The 23,084-nt window shown below is 44.4% G+C and overlaps 3 protein-coding genes across 10 annotated transcripts; 2 read left to right on the top strand and 1 right to left on the bottom strand.

Annotated features, from left to right (window-relative positions):
• Positions 1–12: 12 nt before the first annotated feature.
• itpa (inosine triphosphatase (nucleoside triphosphate pyrophosphatase)) lies at positions 13–1,598 on the bottom strand. The gene is made up of 8 exons (XM_029146775.2): positions 1,490–1,598; positions 1,238–1,295; positions 1,055–1,119; positions 911–984; positions 803–834; positions 589–701; positions 438–514; positions 13–230 (listed from the first exon to the last, which is right to left on the bottom strand). The coding sequence occupies exons 1-8, from the start codon at positions 1,550–1,552 to the stop codon at positions 98–100; spliced, it is 615 nt and encodes a 204-aa protein (XP_029002608.1). The 5' UTR covers positions 1,553–1,598; the 3' UTR covers positions 13–97.
• A 106-nt stretch (positions 1,599–1,704) lies between these two features.
• On the top strand, positions 1,705–5,216 carry mettl13 (methyltransferase 13, eEF1A lysine and N-terminal methyltransferase). Its single transcript, XM_029146774.3, has 9 exons — positions 1,705–1,958; positions 2,232–2,504; positions 2,593–3,061; positions 3,158–3,357; positions 3,435–3,624; positions 3,839–4,000; positions 4,091–4,303; positions 4,389–4,520; positions 4,814–5,216. The coding sequence occupies exons 1-9, from the start codon at positions 1,806–1,808 to the stop codon at positions 5,104–5,106; spliced, it is 2,085 nt and encodes a 694-aa protein (XP_029002607.1). The 5' UTR covers positions 1,705–1,805; the 3' UTR covers positions 5,107–5,216.
• A 276-nt stretch (positions 5,217–5,492) lies between these two features.
• Positions 5,493–22,691, top strand: dnm3a (dynamin 3a). Of its 8 annotated transcripts, none has more exons than XM_041070365.2 (22): positions 5,502–6,093; positions 8,355–8,428; positions 8,602–8,751; positions 8,851–9,054; positions 9,248–9,346; positions 10,000–10,160; positions 10,438–10,580; positions 10,760–10,895; positions 11,047–11,114; positions 11,198–11,336; positions 11,444–11,530; positions 11,626–11,696; positions 11,772–11,832; positions 12,536–12,562; positions 12,926–13,039; positions 17,266–17,375; positions 17,494–17,601; positions 19,554–19,665; positions 20,322–20,483; positions 20,652–20,875; positions 20,953–21,102; positions 22,320–22,691. In XM_041070365.2, exons 1-22 carry the CDS (start codon positions 5,933–5,935, stop codon positions 22,351–22,353), a joined length of 2,595 nt encoding a protein of 864 aa, XP_040926299.1. In that variant the 5' UTR covers positions 5,502–5,932; the 3' UTR covers positions 22,354–22,691. The 8 variants fall into 8 exon arrangements, 6 of the variants coding, with proteins under 6 accessions (XP_040926302.1, XP_040926299.1, XP_040926300.1 ...); XM_041070367.2 differs by having other exon boundaries at positions 5,952–6,093; positions 8,823–9,054; XM_041070366.2 differs by lacking the exon at positions 12,536–12,562.
• The last annotated feature ends 393 nt before the right edge of the window (positions 22,692–23,084 follow it).

Consider the following 23,084-nt stretch of genomic DNA (forward strand, 5'->3'; position numbering starts at 1 on the left):
GAAATCTGTAAATAGTTTACAAATTCACAAAGGTTTTATTAAAATCTGTTATTAGTCTCCTTTTGATACAGAAATTTAAGTTAACCCAGATGCCACATTACTCCTCTTCTTTTTTCTTCTTGCTCTCTGGTGAGGTACTGTTGGCTTTACAGAAGTGCTCCGACATAGCAGCCAGTGCACGATAACGATGAGAGATTTTATTCTTCGTATCCTTTGGCAGTTCAGCATAGCTGCAAAACAGAGGGAAGTCAATAGTTAATACATAACTGTTGTAATAAATGGAAAATAATGTTGATACATGACTAACTAGTATATGGTAAAATGATAAAAAAAAGTGTTTTAGTCAAACTGCTCTGATTCAGTCTACTTATTTGCACAAATTCTTCACGCCAGCCTCCCCTTGTGGTATAAGGTGGAAATGCTCAGCACAGTATTACGTTTTGTCATAACCATCTGGCTGGAAACATGGGTCCCATCCAAAGTCTCGAGGTCCCCGAGGTTCCACAATGTGCCCCTAAACATACAAAAAGAATATTATTAACAGATAAAAAAAAACATACAGATTCGGTGGAAAAGGTGAACTCTGACCTCTGTTTTTCCCCTGAAGAGCTGTACTGGTTCATCTTTCCCAGCGCAAAAAGCAAAAGTGCAGAGGGCCCACGCTGATTTATCTTCAAACCCAGCTAGGAGCTTGTACAAGCCTACAACACAGGGTTTGTCAGATTAGAACCATTGCACGGGCCACCTGTCTATTTCCAACCATCTACAAGCTCAACAGCTTTTCATTTATTACCATGCCTACCTTCTGGTTTGAGTTTATCCAGGAACCATTTTCTGCAAAAAGTATGTAATTTTTACACTGCAGTATGAAATATAAAATTCTTCAACAGATATAAAAGTTAGTATTTACATGTAAGGTCCAGGCAGGCCTCCTAAAGCCTTGAAACACAAACAGGTGTCTTCTACTATGACTGGTCCATCAATCTGAAAGGGAAAACAATACACATGTTAAATCTTTCAACAGAGGAAAGAGCAGGATATTTAGTTACTGTACCTGCCGTGCAGCTTCTTTACACTTCTGTATGGAAATTTCATCTGGCTCCCCCTGGTACTCAGGCACTGGATGAAGAACAAGTTACACAAAACGATTACAGTAGTTTTTAAGAGGCCGTGCCCACTTTCTGAGCCCACTGTGCAGTATGTTGCACTAGTCTACAGACTGTTCTTGGATACTTACAGTCAATCTTCTTAGACACTAGTTTGTAGGGAAACTTGTCTCCAAGGATCTGAATGACCTGGCAGATGTGGCAATGCAGAGAAAAGACTTAAACTACTGTAGAAGAGCTGCTTTACTTTTAATTCCTTTTGCTGACTGCCTAATTTTAGAAAGCGCATACATATCTGTGTACAAATACCTTCTCTGAAACTATATACACAGAACAGCACCACAGTAATCACACAGTGCGTCATAGTCACGTTCGCCTCTTACCTCTTCGAGTTTTTTGGCATTTCCAGTCACGAACACCACAGATCTTCCTGCAGGTACTGCCATGATGAACGACAACCACAGAGGGCTACTGACGAACCAACTGCTTCCGGCTCAGCAGGGACCAATGAGAGTCGGTTAAGACCGTCTTAGCAAATCAGATAGCTGGTTTCAGCTCCGCCTTTAGAAATTCCACCAATCAGCGAGAGGTGCTCCTAGTAATGCGGTCCGGGTTGGTAAATCGCTCCGTGGTGCCATGTGGAGAAGCGGCTGTAAACACACGCTGTCGCGGTAAAAAGAAAACGCTTTGTAGCTGACAATGAGTCTGTTACCTCGCACTGCAGAGGAGTTCAGCTCTGCGGAGTACTGGGAGAAGTTCTTTAAGAAGCGCGGAGAAAAGGCTTTTGAGTGGTATGGAGACTACAACAAACTCTGTGGCGTTCTGCATAAATACATCAAAGTGCAAGATAAGGTAAAGATGTTCTACACAGACTTGTACCTGCAGTTTCAATTTGACAATCATATGCACCTGTCACATTTCCATACAGTAGAAGGAAGAAAAAGTTGATTAATAATTTACGTATTTACTTATATTCCCTTCATTGTATTGTATATAGATTGACGTGTCCTGCATGAAATAAGCAATTTAGTCCCTGACCTCAAACTGGGCTTAATTTGAATTAGTACTGTATTGCTATTTACACCTCTGTAATTAACAATAACTAAGCTTCTCCATGTTTGGCAGGTGCTGGTGGTCGGTTGTGGTAACTCTGAGCTGAGTGAGCAGCTCTACGATGTCGGTTACAAACATCTAACTAATATCGACATCAGCGAAACAGTGGTGACCCATATGAACCAGAGAAATGTCGAGCGTCGGCCGGGCCTCACCTTTCAGCAAATGGATGCGACAAAGACTCCATTTGAGGACGCCAGCTACCAGGCAGCCCTGGACAAAGGTACACTGGATGCCATGGCATCTGAAGAGGAAGGAGCTCTAGCCAGGAACATGCTCGCTGAGGTAATAAACCATTCAGCAAAGCTCCGGCTAGATGATTATTCCAGTCCACCATAGCATGCTTCTTACAGCAGCTCACATGTATCTGCAGGTGGGCCGTGTGCTAAGTGTCGGGGGACGGTACGTCTGTGTGACGTTGGCTCAGGAGAGCGTGATCAAGTTGGCGGTGGAGCACTTCGTACAGCTGGGGTGGGCAGTGAGGCTCCACTGCCTGCAGGAGGGAAGTGGGGACGAGGAGGACTCCTTTGCTCTGCCTGTCTTTGTCTTGGTTGGCACCAAGTTTCGTCAGCCTATGCCCGTGCCCATTCTGGAGATGTGTCTTGGCGAAGATGGAACCCCGACGCGTCTCACGCAGGTTTCAGATTTGTTGGCGGCTGTGAGAGAGCATCAGGCGTACTCTGTTTTGAGAAAGAAGCTTCGCTCAGGAACAGATGCCAGCTCAAACCAGTCACTCACTCTCTGCCACACTAAGACTGGCCTTCCCAGATACACAGTCACAGTGCAAGACTCCCCCCCAGGAGCCAAGGTTCCAAGATCAAACCAGTTTGCTGTATTTATTGGTGAGTTCTCCTGTTATGTAATGTTCCTGTCTAACAATTTATGTGGCACCATTGTATTTTCTTTTGTTGTCTGATTCACTCTACTTGTCTTTTCAGTGCCTCAAGGCAGTGAGACAGCGTGGCTTTACAGCTCCAGCGAAGGTCAAAGGCAACTGGCAGCCAGCGCTAACTTTAGACGCCTGCTTATTGTGACAATGCACAGAAATCAAGATTACACAGACATGCAGGCTGTCCAGGCTGAGCTCTCACCAATGGTGATGGACTTGGCTCCCCCCGGTATGCCAGCCAACCAGCAGGTAAACACCAACGCGGACCCTAAAGAAACACCAATATAGGGTGTAGCAGTTCCTTAACTTAAGCTCTCCTCGTTCAGGTGCCCTTTCTGTCAGTTGGAGGGGATTTGGGTTGGCGAGAGGAGGTGAGCAGGGGAGTGAGTGAGCTGAGCGGAGAATACTGTGTGGAGAACGTGAAAGGAGAAGATGGTGAACTGTATCGTAGACTCGTATTTCTGTCCAATGCAGCCCTTGTCCAATCAGAAAGTCGTCTTGTCTCATCCAACACCTGTGAGTTCTTTGTTCAATGCATCCTATTGATCACATGATTATAATTCTATCTATCCATCCATACATGCATACATCCATCCATACATGCATCCATACATCCATCTATACACTATAGAACACAAGAAACACAGTCATTGATTTACACAGTTAAATTTTGGTGTTGTAATTTATATATAATGCATTTTAAATTGGTAAAATTTGAGTTTTCCTGCAGCATCAATTCAAAAAAAGAAGAGCAAAAAAAAGACCAAATCAGCAGCTGCTCCTACATCTTCAACGTCTCTGTCAGTGGACAGTGGTTTCCTCTGCTGCGCTCACCATGAAGTCATGGTGGCAGGTCTGGCAATGCTTGGGGTGGGCATGCCAAAGAATAAAGGTGTGTTTGTGAGAGAGATGACACAGAACCACTAAAAACAGCTACTACTTGACTGATCATGTATTTTTATTTTTTCTTGATCTTCCTTAGACAAGCCAGTGTCAGTGCTTCTGATTGGGCTTGGTGGTGGAGGCCTGCCTCAGTTTCTGCGGGACTTTGTGCCTGAAGTTATGATTGAGGTTGTGGAACTAGACCCGGTGGTGCTGGATGTGGCAAAGGAATGGTTTGGCTTCAGACCGGACGATCAGCTGTGTGTCACTCTTGGGGATGGCCTTGAACACATCTGCACCCTTGAGAAAAAAGGTCAGCGAAGTGGAAGAAAGTGAAGTTTTAGCAAGTAATATCAAAGAAGATACTAAATAGTGACTTTGTCCTCTTTTGCCTGTAGGTGGTCGTCTGTTTGATGCCATCATGTTTGACGTAGATAACAAAGACAGCACTGTGGGTATGAGCTGCCCTCCTGCTGCCTTTGTAGAAACCTCCATGCTGCAGAAGGTCCGCAGCCTCCTAAGCCCCAGAGGTACAGTGTGCTTAATGATGTTGTCATTGGTCTGCTGGCGTTATTTTGTGTCTGAACAGACAGTTCATGTGTTGGTGTGTCTTTCATAGGTAAACCTTTATTAAAAACATTAAAAACTGCTTATAAATACAATATGGCAGCTATTAAACCGTTAGTATGTTCAGTACAATGTACATTGCTGTTGTTTTGCATTTAAACCCTTTGTTTTTTATTAGAAATATCAGATAGTTGTGTGGTTTGTCTATATGTAATATTTTTTTCCATATTTCATCACTCTCTCGCTGATCAACTAGGTATCTTTATCCTGAACCTTGTGTGTCGTGACTCCGTCTTGAGGAAGAGCGTGCTGGAACGTGTCAACAGCCTATTCCCCACCGTCCTGTTTCGCAAGATTGAAGGGGAGGTGAATGAGGTGCTGCTGTGCTCCTGTGAAAAGAGGGAAAAGTCCAGTGGCACTGACATCTTTCCATCCTTAAGTGAAGCAGCCAAGGTTCTGCAGAGTGCACTGAGCTCTAAAAGGACTGGAACCAACCACAAGCCGCATATAGATATAGTAGAGCTGCTAAAAGACATGAAGGTGGAGTAATGTCTGCTGGGCTTGAGTTAAATGTAAGACAAGTACACAGACTTCACCATTCAGTGCAATGTATGTATATCATAATGTCAAGTAAATAATATTTTATCATTACATCTTAATGCTCATCTGGTTGTTGCAGACCTTCTTTTAATCACTTGTTTGGAGCCTTGAGTGTGCAGCCTGCTGCTTTGTCACTGCTCATTGCTAAAGAATGCAGCCGCGTTATTTACAGTAGATGGTTCCAGTTGCAGAGTTTAATGCTGCAGCGGAGCCCTGCCTACTGTGGATGTGTGGGATCTAAAATAGATGAGACGGGTTCCTGGGGTTTGCTCAACCGGGCTCCTTGATAATTGGCTGTGAAGTTCGTCCGTCCCCTTCAAGAGGGGGCTGCGATGACCAACGCGCATGCGCACTTGACTTCATTCCGTTAGCTGTCAAAGTAGAATGTTTTCCTCCCTCCACAGGGACCAAAGTTAGCGCAAAGACCAGCTTCCAGCTAATTTTTAACTTACAAAGCCACGGACAACTACACAGGAAGGACGTTTAAGAACACAGACCAAACGTCGGGCTCAGGGGGCTGTTTTCTAAGAGCTGAGGTGAACAACTTGGACGCTGTCGTCGTTCCTCGAACGGTAACGTGCTAACGTCTGCCTAGAAACCTGGAGCTTAACTAATGCTAAAGGTTGCACCGAGCTTCAAGAAGAGACTTTTAATTACCTTCACATTTAAACAGTTAAAGTAGAACAGGCATCGAGGGCAAACTATGGTCGTTACAATATTGGAGGGTGTGACCCAGAACAGCGGATAATAAAAGTAAACCACGTGTCCCGTTGCGATGGGCAACCGCGGGATGGAGGACCTGATCCCGCTGGTCAACCGCCTCCACGAGGCGCTGGGCAGCGTGGGACACAGCTGCAGCCTCCAGCTGCCGCAGATCGCTGTGGTGGGCGGCCAGAGCGCCGGGAAGAGCTCGGTCCTGGAGAACTTCGTGGGCAGGTAAGCGGCGATGGTCACAGCGATGCTCGAAGGTGGGACCAGCTTTGGAGCAAGCGTCCATCAGTCGAGTTTGTACTTTGTCATTCACATGTTAGGTGGTAAAGTTAAAGGTGAAGGTAAAGGTGGTAAATGGTGAGTAAAGTCTTTACACGTGTCTTTTTTTAACTCAAAACCCATTAACATAAATGCAAGGAAGTCATCGGTGTTATAATATTAGGATGCAAGATCCATTGTGTGTGATTGAAACCTTTATCCCACACTGTACTATTTGTAATAATATAAGAGGACCACTGTAGATACCTGCTTTTGCTTAGGCGCATGTTTTAACTTGTCGTCTTGCTGAAAAATCCAGCAGCGACTTCAACCTAGACTGGCCGCAAATTTATGTGTATTCCACATTGTCAATATATTGTCCCGTCTTCTTGGGCATTTCTTTTTTCATGCATGTTACCTGTGAAACTACGTGGGCAGCATTGAGCCGTATTGTGTAACGTTGTGTAACGTTGGAGACAAATTGAGACAGACACACAGATTGTTGTTGTGCATGCCACAGTCACAGACTGCAGGAAGGAAGTGAAAGCAGGAAGTGGCAATAAAGGTTAGGGGCAAACACCAACAGGTTTTAGATGCACCAAACAGCACAGGCAAAGCGAAAGTCACTCCTCTCACCATCGATGCGGTCAGAGCGAAGCAGCAAACAGGTAACAACAGCAGCAAAGTAAAAGCAAGCGAAGCAAAGTGGATGAACAGTAATGAAAACAAACAGAAACAAGCAGGACTTGGTCGTCACCAATTATAAGTTTGGTTGTTCTTCAGGCTGCACCTCTGCTAAGAGAGCGTGGTTCAACTAGACCACTTCCCTGACACCTCCTTGTAAACAATTGTCTTTCCTGTCCAGGATATGAACACTGCTGTCTGAAGGAGGGCCCTTTTGTTTCAGGCACACGTGAACTCCTGAATCCTTTCCTTCTGTGTTGTGCCATGTATTTGTAAAGCAGCATATTGCACTGCACTGAGATACAGTAGATTACATTGCTCCATGTTGTGTGTCCAACAAGCTTCCGTTTTTCGGAAACAGTAAAATAGCCTCACGGCCTTAATGTCCGACCCGTGTTTAAGTGTGTGACAGGGTTAAAGGATTCTTCTGGTTAAACAAAAGTGTTATCAGATCAGTGGACATGTGTCAAACTTCAATCTGGCTTTGACAACGTTCTGCTCTTAACTCCTATTTGTTTCCTGAGCTCCACAGTTTTTTCCTTATCCTCGAGATGAAACTAATTTAATTTAATTTAGGAATAGTTCTAATAGGTCTTTGCTATTATAGTCATTTGGTACAAAAATATTTTTGATATGTTTGTTGTTTTGATTTTTCCAGTTTGCATTAAACACCATCCTTTTTTTCTTCAAAAGCAGCATAACATAGTAACAAACACTCATCTTAATTGTCCTGGGTGATTATCTAGAATAATTAGCATCTAATCTATGCATCGTGGTCGTCTGGTGTGTAGTGGTGGATGTCAGACTCAGTGTGTGTATGACAGTACCCAGTCACACCTTATCTCACAGACACTCTCCTGCTGTTTATAAAGGGCACTGCCTGTAGGAAGAATGGACGCCTAGCTGAGCAAACCTCTCTATGAACAAAGCTTGGTCAGAGTCCACAGGTTTTGGCCTTCCACAGATATAAAAGCTTCAAAACATAATGGAGCCCTCTTGTTAATGGCTGCACTGTGTTGTTAAACTTTGTGCATGTGAGACCCATCCTTTGGAAGGAATGTAGTAGTTTCCAGTCTTACCTCCAGCCACACATCAAACAGTGGAGCTTTGTTAACTGGAGGAGAGATACGCTGGCTGTTGTTGGTGGGCCGTTCAGGCCATAGTGTGGAGCCGTGCCAGTGTCCACAGAGCAGCCTGATTAGTGTGTAGTATTGTTTTTTCATGTGCTTAAGGTCTTTGTCTCACACATGATTGTGTAATGACACCCCCTTTTGTGCCAGCAGTTTCATCTGGGACAGGATGTAATAAAATAAACGTCCTGAATCTGACTGTAATTGGAAACAGGATGTTTATGTTGTCCAGTCCTTACAGTTAACACCACGTTTAGCATTTAGTCCTCTATATCTAGTTGCTCTGACCTTATGCTCTACTGAATGTTTCCTAGGCTTTGCTAATCAAGTTAATAATGATTTTATTCAAATGAATGCATAGACGACTGATGGAATGTATAGATTTGTTCAACTTCACTCTAACTCGCCCAACAGAGATTTCCTTCCACGGGGCTCAGGAATTGTCACGCGCAGACCTTTAATCCTTCAGCTGCTTCATGCCAACACAGGTGTGTAAAACATGCCACACCTCAAGCTGCCACCAGGTGGCAGTATGACACTTCACACAGACTGACCCCACTGTGGGGTGAGGCTGACTTGTTTCTGTATGTGTAAGACAGCATGATGCACAGGTTTTAAATGATGTCTATCCTTGTGTATTTCTGCTCATTTTCTGATTCAGAGTATGGTGAATTTCTTCATTGCAAAGGAAAGAAGTTCACAGACTTTGATAAGGTGTGCAAGGAGATCGAGGCAGAGACATGCAGGGTTACAGGATCCAATAAGGGCATCTCTTCTGTCCCTATCAGTTTACGCATCTATTCACCACATGGTAGTATTGTGTACTTCTGTGTTCCACATGACATGTCTATTCACACCGCTTCTATAAAAAATGTTCTATAGGCTCTTATGCATGTGTGTTTGTTTGCAGTTTTGAACCTGACTCTTGTAGACCTGCCTGGAATTACCAAAGTCCCAGTGGGTGACCAGCCAGCTGACATAGAGTACCAGATACGAGACATGATCATGCAGTATATCTGTAATGAGAACTGTCTCATCCTGGCTGTTTCACCAGCCAATGCTGACCTGGCCACCTCTGATGCACTCAAACTGGCCAAAGATGTTGACCCGCAGGGCAAGTCAAACCTCTTTTATTATGTGTTGAAGTGAATGTACTGTAGCTCTTTGCTCTGGTGTTCCCGTAAGACTTTTTTTTTTTTTTTTTTTTTACAAATACCTTTGACTAAAAACCCTTTTTATAGTCATTTCTACTCGGCAGGTTTTTAATTCTCATGCAAAACTATGATGTTTCTCTATGTTCCTTTTAGGCCAGCGCACAATTGGTGTAATCACTAAGCTGGACCTCATGGATGGAGGAACAGATGCACGAGAAATACTGGAGAACAGGTTGCTTCCACTACGCAGAGGTATGCAACGTACTTGTATGTGCATGTGATGACTCATTTAGCTGCAAAAATAGTCTCACAAGGGGCCATGATCATCAACACCGTGATTGTGTCTGCCAATCACCAGCCATGCATCTAGTATGACACCACAGTAGGACCATTGACAGCTAGATGTGTGGACACTAAGAAGGGGCTCTAGTACGTAATTACCTTGATAATGCTTGTGAAGGTTTGTGCTTTGTGTGTGCAAGCGTGGGCAAAGGCAGAGAATAAGGAAGCTGTAGGTTCCTGGGGCAGTGTACAGAGTGGGCGAAGCACCACCAGGTGCTGGCTCCTTCATGCTTCTCTTATAGTTTTAATGCATTTGCCATGGAAGAACTGCCCTAGTAGCAGCTTAGAGCATTAGTTATGGAGTCTGGTGCTATCACATATATTGCTGTACTAAATAAGTGATTCGGCCCACTTTACTCCACACGCTCTCCTGTTTCACAAACATACTAATTTACGGCGTGTGTGCTACAGGCTTAATGGAACAAATGGCAGTGTGGAAGAGTTCCCAAAGACACGTTGCAGAATGCACACTGGCCCTTGATTGTCTCTTTCTTATGTTATGCATTATCTTCCAAACTAAGATCACATGTTGGTAATTTATCTTCCCATTTCTTTGATGTCAGGTTACATAGGGGTGGTAAATCGCAGTCAGAAGGACATTGATGGGAAAAAGGACATTAAAGCAGCTCTGGATGCAGAGAGGAAGTTCTTTCTGTCCCATCCATCCTACAAACACATGGCTGAACGGATGGGAACTCCATATTTACAAAGGATTCTCAACCAGGTTCAAATACACACACACACACACACACACACACACACACACACACACAAACTAAATACAGTACATTTTTTATTTATTTTCATGAACAATGCATCTCAATTAACATTTCTGTAAATATGCCAGAGTTAGTGGGTAGGCTATGTTTCATCTGCAGTCCCTGGACAGATGTAAAGAGTCACTCTAAAAGCAACCAGAAGAGTCAAATAACATAATTACACAGCATTACAAAATACTATAAAAACTGTCATATGTTGCTATTTAAAATATTTGTTTGCAGCAACTGACAAACCACATCCGGGACACTCTGCCAGCCTTCCGTAGTCATCTGCAGAGTCAGCTCCTGGCCTTGAACAAAGAGGCTGAAGAGTACAGGAAGTACAGTCCTGATGACCCTGCACGTAGGACCAAGACATTGCTGCAGTAAGTCAGTTTCTATCTGAATGCTTTTACAGCGGCATGATTTAATGTTTTCCCTCAATTCAAGTGTGACTAATGGGACGTTAGCTGATGCTTCATGACCAATGTACTGCAAACGGTTCAGATCCCTTTTCTTGCCACTGTATCATCGTTAATTTTTTACTGTCTGATACTTTTCTCAGGTTAGTTCAGCGCCTGGCTGTTGACTTTGAGAAGTTAATCGAGGGCTCAGGCGACAAAGTAGACACAGTTCATTTGTCTGGAGGGGCTAAAATCAACAGAATCTTCCACGAGCGCTTCCCCTATGAACTGGTCAAGGCACGTGAGATTTCGTGTAGTTATGCTGTCTTGTGCATGTTTTGCACTTGTCATATTCACATGACTCCATGCAGATTATTTTTTAGTTGCTGTCCTGAAAAGCTCCTCAGTCAAATCTTTAACACTGATTGATGGTGTACTGTGTTCTCAGATTAAATTTGATGAAAAGAAGCTGCGGCAGGAAATCAACTACGCCATAAGAAACATCCACGGTGTCAGGTGTGATATAGTTTTCTGAACATAAATGTCCAATGTACTGCGTGATCTGCCATGTGTTGTTACGAGATTGTTTTACCCCACAGGACAGGTCTGTTCACTCCAGACTTGGCCTTTGAAGCCATAGTGAAGAAACAAATACTGAGAGTAACAGGTCCATGTATGAAGTGTATTGACATGGTCAGTCAAGAATTAATTACCACTGTGTACCAGTGCATTGACAAGGTAATATACATTGTGTGTGCGCATGTGTGTGATGTACTAGTACTGTAAAATTCAGGTGTCAAATGAATACCGTGTATCGTAAATCTAACTGTCCTTTTTGTGAGTAGCTCACTTCCTTTCCCACACTGAGAAATGAGACGGAGAGAATTGTGACCTCTGAAATCCGAGAACAGGAGAGTAAATGCAGAGAGCAGGTCACTGGAAATTGCGTTCATGTTCATCTTTTTGTACTAAATAAGTTTCCTTTGGTGGTTTGTTTCTCCCACTTATTGTGTGTCTGATATTTTAGGTGATGTTGCTCATTGACATACAGCTTGCCTACATTAATACCAGACATGAAGATTTTGTGGGCTTCACTAAGTGAGTGATCTATAAAATGAAGTTTATAGTTTTACATTCTTTCAGCAGATAACATAAGATCCTTCTTCCTCTCAGCGGCCAGCAGATGTACACCCAAGGCAATAAGAAGGTTCCTGAGAGGATGACAGGAAACCAGGTAGGACTTAAATATCCTTAACAACACTTTAATCAGATTCGAAGACGATTTTACAATTTGTGATTTTACTGCTGTAGAAACTTTCATGACTGGATGCATCTGAATGACTTATGATCTCCAGTAGAATATCAGAAGGATCAGCTGACAGCTGCGCTACATAACACAGCAAAGCAATGACGTCATTAGTACACACTGATATGATCTAAATCATCCTCCTCCAACTTCATTAAGTTCAGTGATGTCATTGTCCCATGTGTTGTTAACATTAATCATCATAAATGGGAAATTTCTGTTGTGTTGTTTTGATTAGTTTCAAGGGGATTTTGGGTCTAGTCATGCAACCGGGGTTGATCTTGGCCTTTTGCAGAAATGCAGTCGAGCAATAACGAGGGATTTTTTCTTCTTAATCTGTTATGATTATCGTGCCTGATATTTATGTGACACACTTGAAAGCGGTAATAATTAAAAGCACAGACTTGCGAGCCTTGAAAGATGATGATCATATTTTGAGAACAGTAATACAGTTTAACCACAGCTTAAAGACGTTGTGTCATTTACACTATTTCACATGTTGTAACACTAGTTTTCTAGTAAACAATTAACAGCATGGTCATCCAATAAAAAAAACATTATATCAACTTTTAATATAATGAGAAACAGGCTCCATCTTAATTGTGCTGCTTCGTCTCCTGTTTTTCTCCAGGGTGTGGCCCCTCCCTCAAGTCTAATAGTAGGAGACCAAACTCTTTAAGCCCTCTCCCTCTCTGATGCTGCTGGGTTCAGGCTAAAGGGTTGTGGGCTGGCATTCTACTAATTTCTACCTCCTTACCTTTATTTATTGTGCTTTTCATTCTGCAGCTGATTTGCTTTTCTTCACTGTTACAGATTTCACTGCAGTATCTTGTCTTGCTTTACAGTATGTTGTATTTCACTATTTTCCTATTGATCACACTTTTTTTCAGTTTCCATCCTGTTTCCTAATCACTTTGCTTTGTTTCAAGACTGTATAATCTATGCAACTCTAAATGAAGCTGTTTCTGACTTTTACTGCTTTACTCATCAGGAAAGTTACACGTTTTTGTCTGTTGCTCAGGTGATACGCAAAGGATGGTTGACACTCAATAACATCAGCATCATCAAAGGCGGAGCCAAGGAGTACTGGTTCATCCTCACAGCAGAGACTCTGTCTTGGTTCAAAGATGATGCGGTAAGGCATTTTCAATTTTAAAAAGCATGAAATAAAAAAACACCAGGAAGCAGTAAACTTGTTTCAAGTTTATTGAAGCATGTAATTGTTGCAAACAGCAGAGTCTGTATATTGCGCTACTCCTGTAAAGTCTTTTGGGTTTAAGTGACGTTAGTGGGCGAAGTAGTGCCTCTTTCTCTGTTTTGGTGTCAGTGGGGCTGCCATCTGTCTGCCTGTCTGTGCCTGCTGTACAGGAGCAGAAGGTCTGCACAGCAAGTGTAGACAGGCAGACACACCACAACAGTCTCATCCTGCCACAGTTGATGTCATAGGAAGAGGGGCCGGTAGACTACAGGAAGTGAGACCAGGAGGAAAGCACATTACAGCACCTCTATATGGATAAAACCAGAAATAAGCATCTTTACACATCCATAACATCCATATTCTGCAAATAGGTTATTATTCTTGGGAAAAACACTGAAATGGCCGTATTTTGACTAAACAGTGTTTGTTAAGATGCAAAGATAGGACAGCATAAACTGCTTTTAAGCCCTGTCTTCCTATCCAGCTAACTCTTTTCTTCATTTTCTCCCCTGCCACCTGCAACTGAGCCCCTCCATTCCCCCCATTCATTCCTTTTCCTGCACCCCCCCCCATTCGTCCCGCTCCTTGCTCACTCTTCCCCTTATACTCCCCCTTTTCTTCCTCTTCTGGGAGTTTAGGCATTTGGAGTGTCTCACTCTGACACAGCTGGAGTTGCCCCAAGCCAAACTAACACACACATACATACACACACACACGCCTGGATAAACACACACCGTGGACACACTTGTATATACAGTATACAGTACACAGTACACATGCTGATGCAAACAAACTTGCAAGTATTGGAGCAAAATATACACTTGCGCACGCAGACACATGGTCACTTCTGCGATAAACAATGGATCACTTGAACAAACTGTTCCCAGACGCAGCCCCAGGCATGCATGGCGTACACACACTGTTATAGGCTCCTTCTCGCTTTCATCCCCTTACTAAGCATTTACAAATCAATTTTGCACAGATGTCGCACATCTGTAAATAATACAAATGCAAGCGAATGTCAAGTAAACACGGCGGAACAACAAACATCGTCTACCTGCAGATTATGAGACACACGTGTTTCACTACATGATATAGAGCTGAGGGACTTGAAGAAATTCAGGGTAAACTGTCACAATAGTAAAAATCCTTCCATCCTGTAATTATGTGTTTTGATGGATGAGTCTATCAATATTATCGCAGAAGGTCACATCTACTGTTCCTTGTGTCTGTGTGCACATATATACCTTCACTCAGGCCAAGTCTCTGCTGCTTCACAGTTCTCGCTCGCTCTTTCTCTCTCCCCCCACCCACACTACCTCCACAGACATTTCTTTTTCTTTGACTGCTGCCCCTCTTTATTTTCTTTTTCTTTACCTCTGTTGCCTTTTCCTTCTCTGTCTGTTTCTCTTTTTCTCTCTCTCTTTCTCTGAACCCCCCTTTCTCTCTCTCCGTCTCTCCTGCTTTCTGTGGTTGGCAGTCTCTCTGGGACTTTGCACATTCCTGGCTGGAAAATCTGAAGCTTTGTCCAAACACCAGCTTCCAAGATCTGCCCAGAGAAATCCCACATGTCTGTTTCTACACTGCAGACCTCCCCTTCTGACTCCCCCTCTCTACTCTCAACTCCTCCACAGCCTCTCTCATAAATACCCCTTTCCCCCCCTCACCCCATCAACTCCCCTTCTAACCTTGCTTCTTCTTTAGCTGGATTGCTTCCATACCCTAAAGTTTTGTAACATCCTCAGTGGACTGCAGTTGTACCCAGCATTGGCCTTAAAGTGACAGCGCAGCCTAACTGTTCAGAGTTTAATCTCAGCAGCACACTGAGCAGACATTCCTTCACCCCTTGACTGCCATGGCTCTGCCAGGCACCCTGAGGAAAAACAGACTCCTGCCTATACACTTAATCTACACGCTCCCCGGCCTCAGTGTGTGTGTGTGTTGTGTGTGTGTGTGTGTGTGTGGTGTGTGTGTGTGTGAGGCCTGTTGCATATCTCAAATCCATTAGTCTGTATGACGAGGGGCACAGCTTTGGACACATCAGCTCTGATGTATGACACTCCACGACCACCCTGACAAGTGTTATACACACACACACACACACACACACACACACACACACACACACACACACACACACACACACACACACACACACACACACACACACACACACACACACACACACACACACACACACACACACGCACACACACACACACACACACACTCAGCACCAGTGTCTGTCAATGTTAAAGTCATCACATTGCCACATACATTCACATGCACAAATACACAGTGTGTAAAGCCACTATAAAGCTAGCATGTCTAGTTTTTGCATTTAATGTTAGTAAAAAGCTGCTTCAAAAGTTCTCTTGCTTGGATGAAAACCTCTGCTTTGAATGCATGTATCGCTTGCCATTAAGAGGGCATACGAAATGCTACAAAATACAGCAAGCAACTTATTTTAGAGTGAGCATTTTAAAAGACGATCGCTGGCGATAACGTGTGCACATTTAAAGGCATTTGCAAGCTGGAAACAGAGCGTTAGAACCTATGACCTCCTTAACAAGGGGCACATGCAGCGTTTTGGGGTTCCTGAGCTTTGCGGTGGAAGCACTTCCTTGCACAGTCTAACCAATGTGCAGACTACTGTACACCAGTAAGATCCTGAACAGGTAGTCTGAACACTGGGATGACGGAGCAGGACCTTTGTCTCACTGCGCTTGTTCCTTCTCCGGTCGCCAGCCGTCCTGCCCACGGCGCAGCCGAGTCGGCAAAAGCTTTCCCTTATTCTCTTCTTTCTTATCCTATGTGGGGGCTGTGGTGCAGGTCGGCGGGTTGACGTGCTCATCAGACGTCCACTGCCATGGGTGTCCCTCCTCCATAGTTGTTGGTGTGTCCTGGGTCGGTTGTCCGCAGGGCTGTGTCCCAGCGTAGTATCCAGTCTTGACGTGGCACATTTACTCATTCAGCTAGGGATCTGCCTGTTGACTTGGGGAAGGCACAAGGAAATAAGGGGAGTGAAAGAAGGAGAGAGCGTTAGGGAGGAACTTAACAGCCATATATGGGTTGATGGGACCCATGGGGAATCAACTTTGGAGTTGTCTTCAGATTCTGTCTGCTTCTCCTGAACACAGCCCCTGCTCTCTGTGTTCCCCAACTACTACTTCATCTACGCTGAATTCACCTCCCTCTATTCCTCTGTCCAACTCTATCCCTCCTCTTCCTCTCTTCATCATCCCCACTTTCTATTTCTACCTCATCAGAACACCGTAGACTCTGCAGTCTCCTCCTCCTGTGTCCAAAGTGTTCCCAGATGTTGCTGAATGAGCGCCAATCGCGTTCTGTCATTTTTTTTCAGACTCTGTTACAGGAAGTGGGCCCCTTTGGAAAAAAGGAAAGAGGAACGAAGGAAGAGAGTCGTAGGGTTCAGGGGAGCACTGGGAGAGGGAAGACCAAAATGTGCCACCAGCACACTTAGATCTTATATCACCTGGCACCTGCTTTAATGCAGGCGCTTCTTCAGGTGCAGCCACAGACACCGACCACCTCCAGAACTCAGCTTCACCTCATCCACGGTTGTCCCTATAAGCATCCTTTCTGGACGACCCCTTCCCAAAGGTTAAAAAGAGGGAGCAGGCTGAGGAAGAGAGCTGAGGGGGAAGGGCTTCACTTGAGGAAAAATGTTGTGTTAGAGCTTGAATCTGAGTAATGACTTTCACATGTGGGCCCGGCCTCTCGCCCTCTCTTTTTTTCATACTTCTCTTATTCCCTGCTTCAGTTTTCTGTACCCTGCCTCCATACTGTCTGGTTCTCCTCATTCCACTCCTCCAACTGTTCTCCATCATTCATAAGTCCCCATGGTGATGACAGACTATAGTCTAATGGCATCCCTTCCCCTTCTCTCTCTCTCCTACACTGGTTAGTGGGTTGTTAATGTCAGTCAGTCTGACGGACAGACATTCCATTTGATAGAAACACAGATGCTACATGTGCTGTTCACCCCATCTTCTGACACTTTTTCTTCAACAATTCAAGGCCCTTGGCCTCTGTTTCCTCTCTAGACGCAGACACTAAAATATTCACCAGCAAACATTTATCAATATCTGTGTTACCTTTCTGTGATATAATATTTTACCTCTGTGTATTCTGTTTTCCAGGAGAAAGAGAAGAAGTTTATGCTTCCCCTGGACAACTTAATGCTCAAAGATGTGGAGAAAGGCTTCATGTCCAGCAAATGTGCCTTTGCTATCTTCAGCACAGAGTTAAGGTTTGTCTGTGTGGCGAAAGGCCTGTGTTTGTGTTTACGCATGCTTGGTGAGTGAGCATGTGACTCAGAAAGGGGAGTTTTGGTCTTGTGCTCTTCTTAAGTTGTGATATTGTGCTAGGGTGGACATGAGAGGAGAAAAGGGCGCGAATAGCAGATTGGAGTTTTGCACTTCCTATGAGCTCTTCTATTCAACTTTGCCACAGGAAGTGAAAAGCACATCCAGTAGGTACGGCAGTGGGTGTAGTTTTATCATCTCAGAGTAAGCGCTAGGCTGTAGGGGATAGGGCAGAGACGGAGTTTGCTGTCTGTGAAGCAGATTGAAAAACAGAGAGACAAGAGACAGAGAGCGTGTGTGTGTTTAGGTGCTGGACCTGACCCAAAACCTGGCTGATTGTACCAGAGCATGTGGGATTTGTTTATAATTCTGTGCTATGTTGCATTCGGACACAGACTAGAATCAGCTTTGTGTGTGTGTGTGTGTGCGTGTGTGCGTGTGTATGTGTGTGTGTGTGCCTGTATAGACCACAGCATACCGACGGCAGGCTCATTAAGCAGCTAATCAAAGCCAGAGAGCTTGGATCAGAGATGAGGCTGCTCTTGTTTGGAAAGAATTGCTCGACTCACCACAAAAAGAGGGGAGAGAGAAGAATTGGAAGGGTTGAGAGGAGAAAGAAAGAGGGAGAGCGAGAGTATCAGAGACATCAGCCAGGAATGTGTCAAAGTCTGTCCTGTGGCGCCCCCCTTTTCCCTGCGCCCTCACGCGCTCTGTTTCTCTTTCTGCATGTGTGTGTGTGTGTGTGTGTGTGTGTGGGGCAGACATTGCAGTGGTTCTGTCTGTGTCTGACAGTAATCAAAACTGCAGGAAACTCTTCAAATCCAAAGCAGTTAGGGGAACAGAAATGCTAAGATGGGTGAAAGAAGCTAGCGAAAGGGCAGCGATGCGGTGAAAGACTTCTGATATGAGCCATAAAAAGAGTAAAGGGAGCAACTTTACTGTGTAATATCATGTGCAATATCATGGTAGTATTGTCATTGTTGGCCTGGCTCCCTGTCCGTTAGCCACCACGCCCTGACTTACAGTATTAGCCTCACCCGTTCTGTCCTGGCCATAAGCTGACAAAGTGACAGCCTCCTTCTTGATCTTCTGTAGAGCGCTCTGTTGCCGCAACCCTCTGTTTTTCTCTGTCCGTTTCTGTTTGTCTCTCATTCTCACAAAAGGTTTCGCATATTTGAGGTTAATTACTGTGTGTTTCGAATGTGAGAAGGGAACAACAAAAGGAGGAAAGAAACAACGGAGTGATTAAGGAGAAATGTTTAACAGATGGACACCAGCGCTCCAGATCCTCCGCTCGCTTCTCGCTCTGCTGCGCGGCCTCCACAGCTGAAGCACGGAGATGCTGCATGCGTGAGCGTGTGGAGGGGAAAGTGGGAGGAAAGGTAGACAGGGGAAGCGGATGCAAGCTAGAATGTAGATCATGACGTGAGTGCATTTTCATTTAGATACATTCATCTAAAACTGACTAAAACCCTGCTCATCGCCAGTCATTGTCCCAAAAGTCTGTGAGGTTTGTGTGAAATCAATTTTCATTTACTTGATGACGGAGGTATTAAATACTTTATCAATGGGAGTAGCTCAGGTGCGTTTCATGTGAGCAGAGGCCACTTGGTCCCACTCGCTTTTTTTTAACAGCCCCATGTTAATGGGTTCACATGTGGTACATGAACGCAACCTTGTTTCACAAACATTCAACTCGTGTACAAAGTGGGTTCGGAGCGAGGGAGTGAACAAGGGGCTATTACGAAATCAGAATACCAGCACTTAGAACATCCATTTGCTCGTGGTACATTGTTCAACTCTGAAGTCTTCTCGCTGCTACTTGACAACATTTAAAATGGCTCAACTCAGATAGAGCATGTGGCGGACAGCTTTTTGCAGGGCACACGCCTTTCCACGAAGGAGACAACGTCTGACTAAAAGTGATGTCGGTCAGTAGATATGACTCGTATTGCAACACCTACACTGAGTTTATGAGAAGTGTCATTACTAAAAGTCAGATGCTTGGAATGCCTTGTTACGTACTCCATCTTCTCTGTGGGCATGTGTTCAGTGTGTCTACTGTGGGAAAATGTTACTCCTGGCTCCGAAGCACAGAATGATGATATGGCACTGAATTGCAGGAACGTATATAAGGACTACAAATGCCTGGAGCTGGCCTGCAACTCCCAGGAGGAGCTGGACAGCTGGAAGGCTTCTCTGCTACGCGCCGGAGTGTACCCTGAGAAAATCCCTGTTAGTACCCTCCAACCCCACTGAACCCTGCGCGCAGCTGAGGGGAGCTGCACCTGTCTGCAATTTACCTGTGGTGTCGCATGCACAGTTTGCCTTTGTTAACCTTAAATCCTGCCTAACCCCTCAGCCCTCGCTCTCTACGTTCCCCTGTCTTTTCCCCGCCAAAGTGAAAAGCAAGTCCCCCACCCCTTCCATCTCGCTCTGTGTTGGCTCTTCAGCAGAGCATTCTTGGTTCGTGATGTCACTACCGTGTGTGTGTGTGTGTGTGTGTGTGTGTGTGTGTGTGTGTGTGTGTGTGTGTGTGTGTGTGTGTGTGTGTGTGTGTGTGTGTTGTCGTCTGTTTCTAATCACCCGCTCCCCCTTTCCTTTCTTCTGCCCACTCCTCCTTACCTCCCTCCTTTTGTATTCCCTCTATTTTATTCTGTCTGCATTAACGTAAGGCTGCTTTCATGCACTTATCCTCATAAGCATGTAATCAGTGAAGATTTGGGAAGCCCTATCTTGCATCATATTGCATTTGCATGAAACTCCCAGCTGTATTACCTCAGCCGCTGTAGCATAGTACACTAAACTATACATCAGCCGTTGAAAGTTGTTTCACAATCGGAACAGTCTGCGTTGCAGTTACTCCCCGCTCCATTTTGTCTGTCACTCAGGTGGACGAGAGGGGAAATGGCGCTCCTGAGATCTTCATGGACCCTCAGCTGGAGCGCCAAGTGGAAACCATTCGTAACCTGGTTAATTCCTACATGAATATCATCTATAAGACCATCAGAGACTTACTGCCAAAGACCACTATGCACCTCATGATCAACAGTGTACGAGTCTAAAGGGTTCTATTGTTAATCTAAATCAATACATTATGAAGCTAACAGAAACAAAACTGGATTTTCAGCACAAATATAGAGCTGTAATAGGAAATCAGAATAAAATCTGACTTTTCAGAGTTTTGACTTGTCACAGCTGTTCACAATGCCTCTCTATAGGTGAAGGAGTTCATCGGCTCCGAGCTCCTGGCTCAGCTCTACGCTCTGGGAGAATGCTCGGCGCTGATGGATGAGTCACCGGAGCAGCAGCAGCACCGGGAGGAGGTGCTCCGCCAGCACACGGCCCTGAAGGAGGCGCTCGCCGTTATCGGGGAGATCTCCACCACTACCTGCACCACCCCGCTGCCTCCACCTGTGGACTCCTCGTGGATCCAGCCGTCCAGGTACGAGCACGCGTGCGGCCGATGCAGCGGCCGAGCCTTGATGTTTGATGCCATTCAGGGTTCTCCTCTGTTCTCAGCGCAACGCAGCCTAAGAACTCAGTGAGAGGCCACAGAGCAACGACTCGTGGCCACGCCCCACAGGCTCCTCTGGGACGCGCTGCCTCCCTGAGTTCCAGAGGACGTAAGCAGCTCTCCGGCCACCTGAACCGTGCTCCTAGTGTTCCAAGGTGACTCTAAAACGACACCTCTAGATCCCAGGATTTGACCTGGTACATTCTGATCTTCTCTCAGCCGCGCACTGATACAAACGTATGCAGACACACAATCAGACCTTGCACTCAGGAGGCACACGGGTAGAAGGACTTGTTATTTGAGCTGGGTGGGGGTCTGCTGGAAAATGTGTTTCTCATGTTCTCTTTCCCATCAGCCGCAGCAGACAGGAGTTCTCTCTGTGCAGCTTTCTGCCGGAGCCAGAGACAACAGGCCGAGCGCCCTGTCAACTTTTCATCTCTCTCTCTGTCCTTCATCCCCCTTTTCCCTTTCTCCCATCATGTATTTTGTTTTATTGCCTTCCTTAGTTTCCCTCATGCAATAACCGTTATTTTCCCCTTTCCCCCTCCTTTTTTTCTTGTACATTTCTTGACTTCTCCGTTTCGCTGGTTACTCCCCTGCTTTTGGCCTGTCTCTCATTTTTCTCTCTGCCTCATTTCCTCTGCGCTCTCCAATGATTCTTTAGGTTCTTTCCTGCATAGAGTCTCCGTCTTTTCTTTCTTGACTCTTTCCATGCAATTTTACGACTCCTTTCTCACTCTTTGCTCTACAAATGCATGGTTCACAAATAAATTTTCAAATTTTTTTGAAAATTCTTCATCCTTGTATTTATTATAATTGGAGAGGTTGGTGAAACAGGATACTGCTGTCTCCTTGTCTCTGTGCCTGACTGATATGTGTAATAATAATAATACATGACAAAGTCAAATAGCTCTCAACAAAAGTACAAATACACTCTACACATTCATATTTATGAGGACTGTCAACTACTCTGTTACATTATTTACAGTAACATCTCATCTGTCATGTTTTCCTGCCTAAACTGTATCGTTAATAGTATCATAATTCTCATCACTCTAACTCACAAATATTTCACCCTTCTTTCAAACGCTGAACATGTAATAGTTATTTCATCATCTTAATGACAGAATTCAATAAATCAGGATTTTCCTAGCAATTCTCTCAAAGTCACGTATGATATCTACATGCTTTAGAGTCTTTTAACTATTTTTATTTAATAATATATTATTTTCCCTGGATTTATATGTGTTTACTTACAATGGAAATTTAGCTTTAACTAAACTGTAGGATGGTGGTAAAAGTCAGTCTTACATGAGTATTGTGTTTGTATTACAATAGTATTTTTAATCATGTGCTCTTATGTTATTTACAGTAGGCAACCTCCACCTGTACCAAAAGTGAAATGACAGGGCTTTCTGCCTGGAACTCCATTACCCATCTGCCCCAGTGATCCAGCTGCAGCTAACTGCTACCCGTGACCTGTGTGATGTGTAATCCATCTGAAGCACTGGGCTAGGCTCCTTTATCTTCTCTGGGGAGCTGCCGTCTGCGAAGTGCACTCTGTCCTGAACCTGTTTTGTTAATAATATCACTGGCCGTAAATGCTGGAATGTGCTTGACTGTCTGCTCCCGGTCTCTTCTGCCTCAAGGCTGTGTAAATAAAAATACTATTTGTAAGCCAAAGTAGAACATGAATATGCACTATTTTCACAGTTTTTGAATAAACAAGTATTATATTTTTAAACCTGTGTTCTGGTGAGTTTTACCTGAAACCTTTAAATATAAGGAGCCATTTTCATTATCAGGATTATGGCTTGGTTCACTACAGAGTTGCCATATAAGCCCATTAACTATTAATTTACCTATGTAGCTACTAATATAGTGGCATATATCAGATAAGGGACAATTTAAGATAATAATAATAATAATACATTGATTTACTATGGATTGATTTATAATGATGTAAATCAATTGATTAGAAATTGTCATACAGTTTAATACCTAACTATCATAATAATAGCTATCGCCTCGTGCAGCCTCGTGCACGCTGTTTGCTGGTGTGACGGTGTGTGAGGTTCCAGTGTGGCTTCGTTCGCTGGGTGACACAGTGGCGCGACCGACAAGGCGGTCGCCAATC

Source organism: Betta splendens, chromosome 4 (genome assembly GCF_900634795.4).
Source record: "Betta splendens chromosome 4, fBetSpl5.4, whole genome shotgun sequence".
Taxonomy (NCBI): Eukaryota; Metazoa; Chordata; class Actinopteri; order Anabantiformes; family Osphronemidae; genus Betta; species Betta splendens.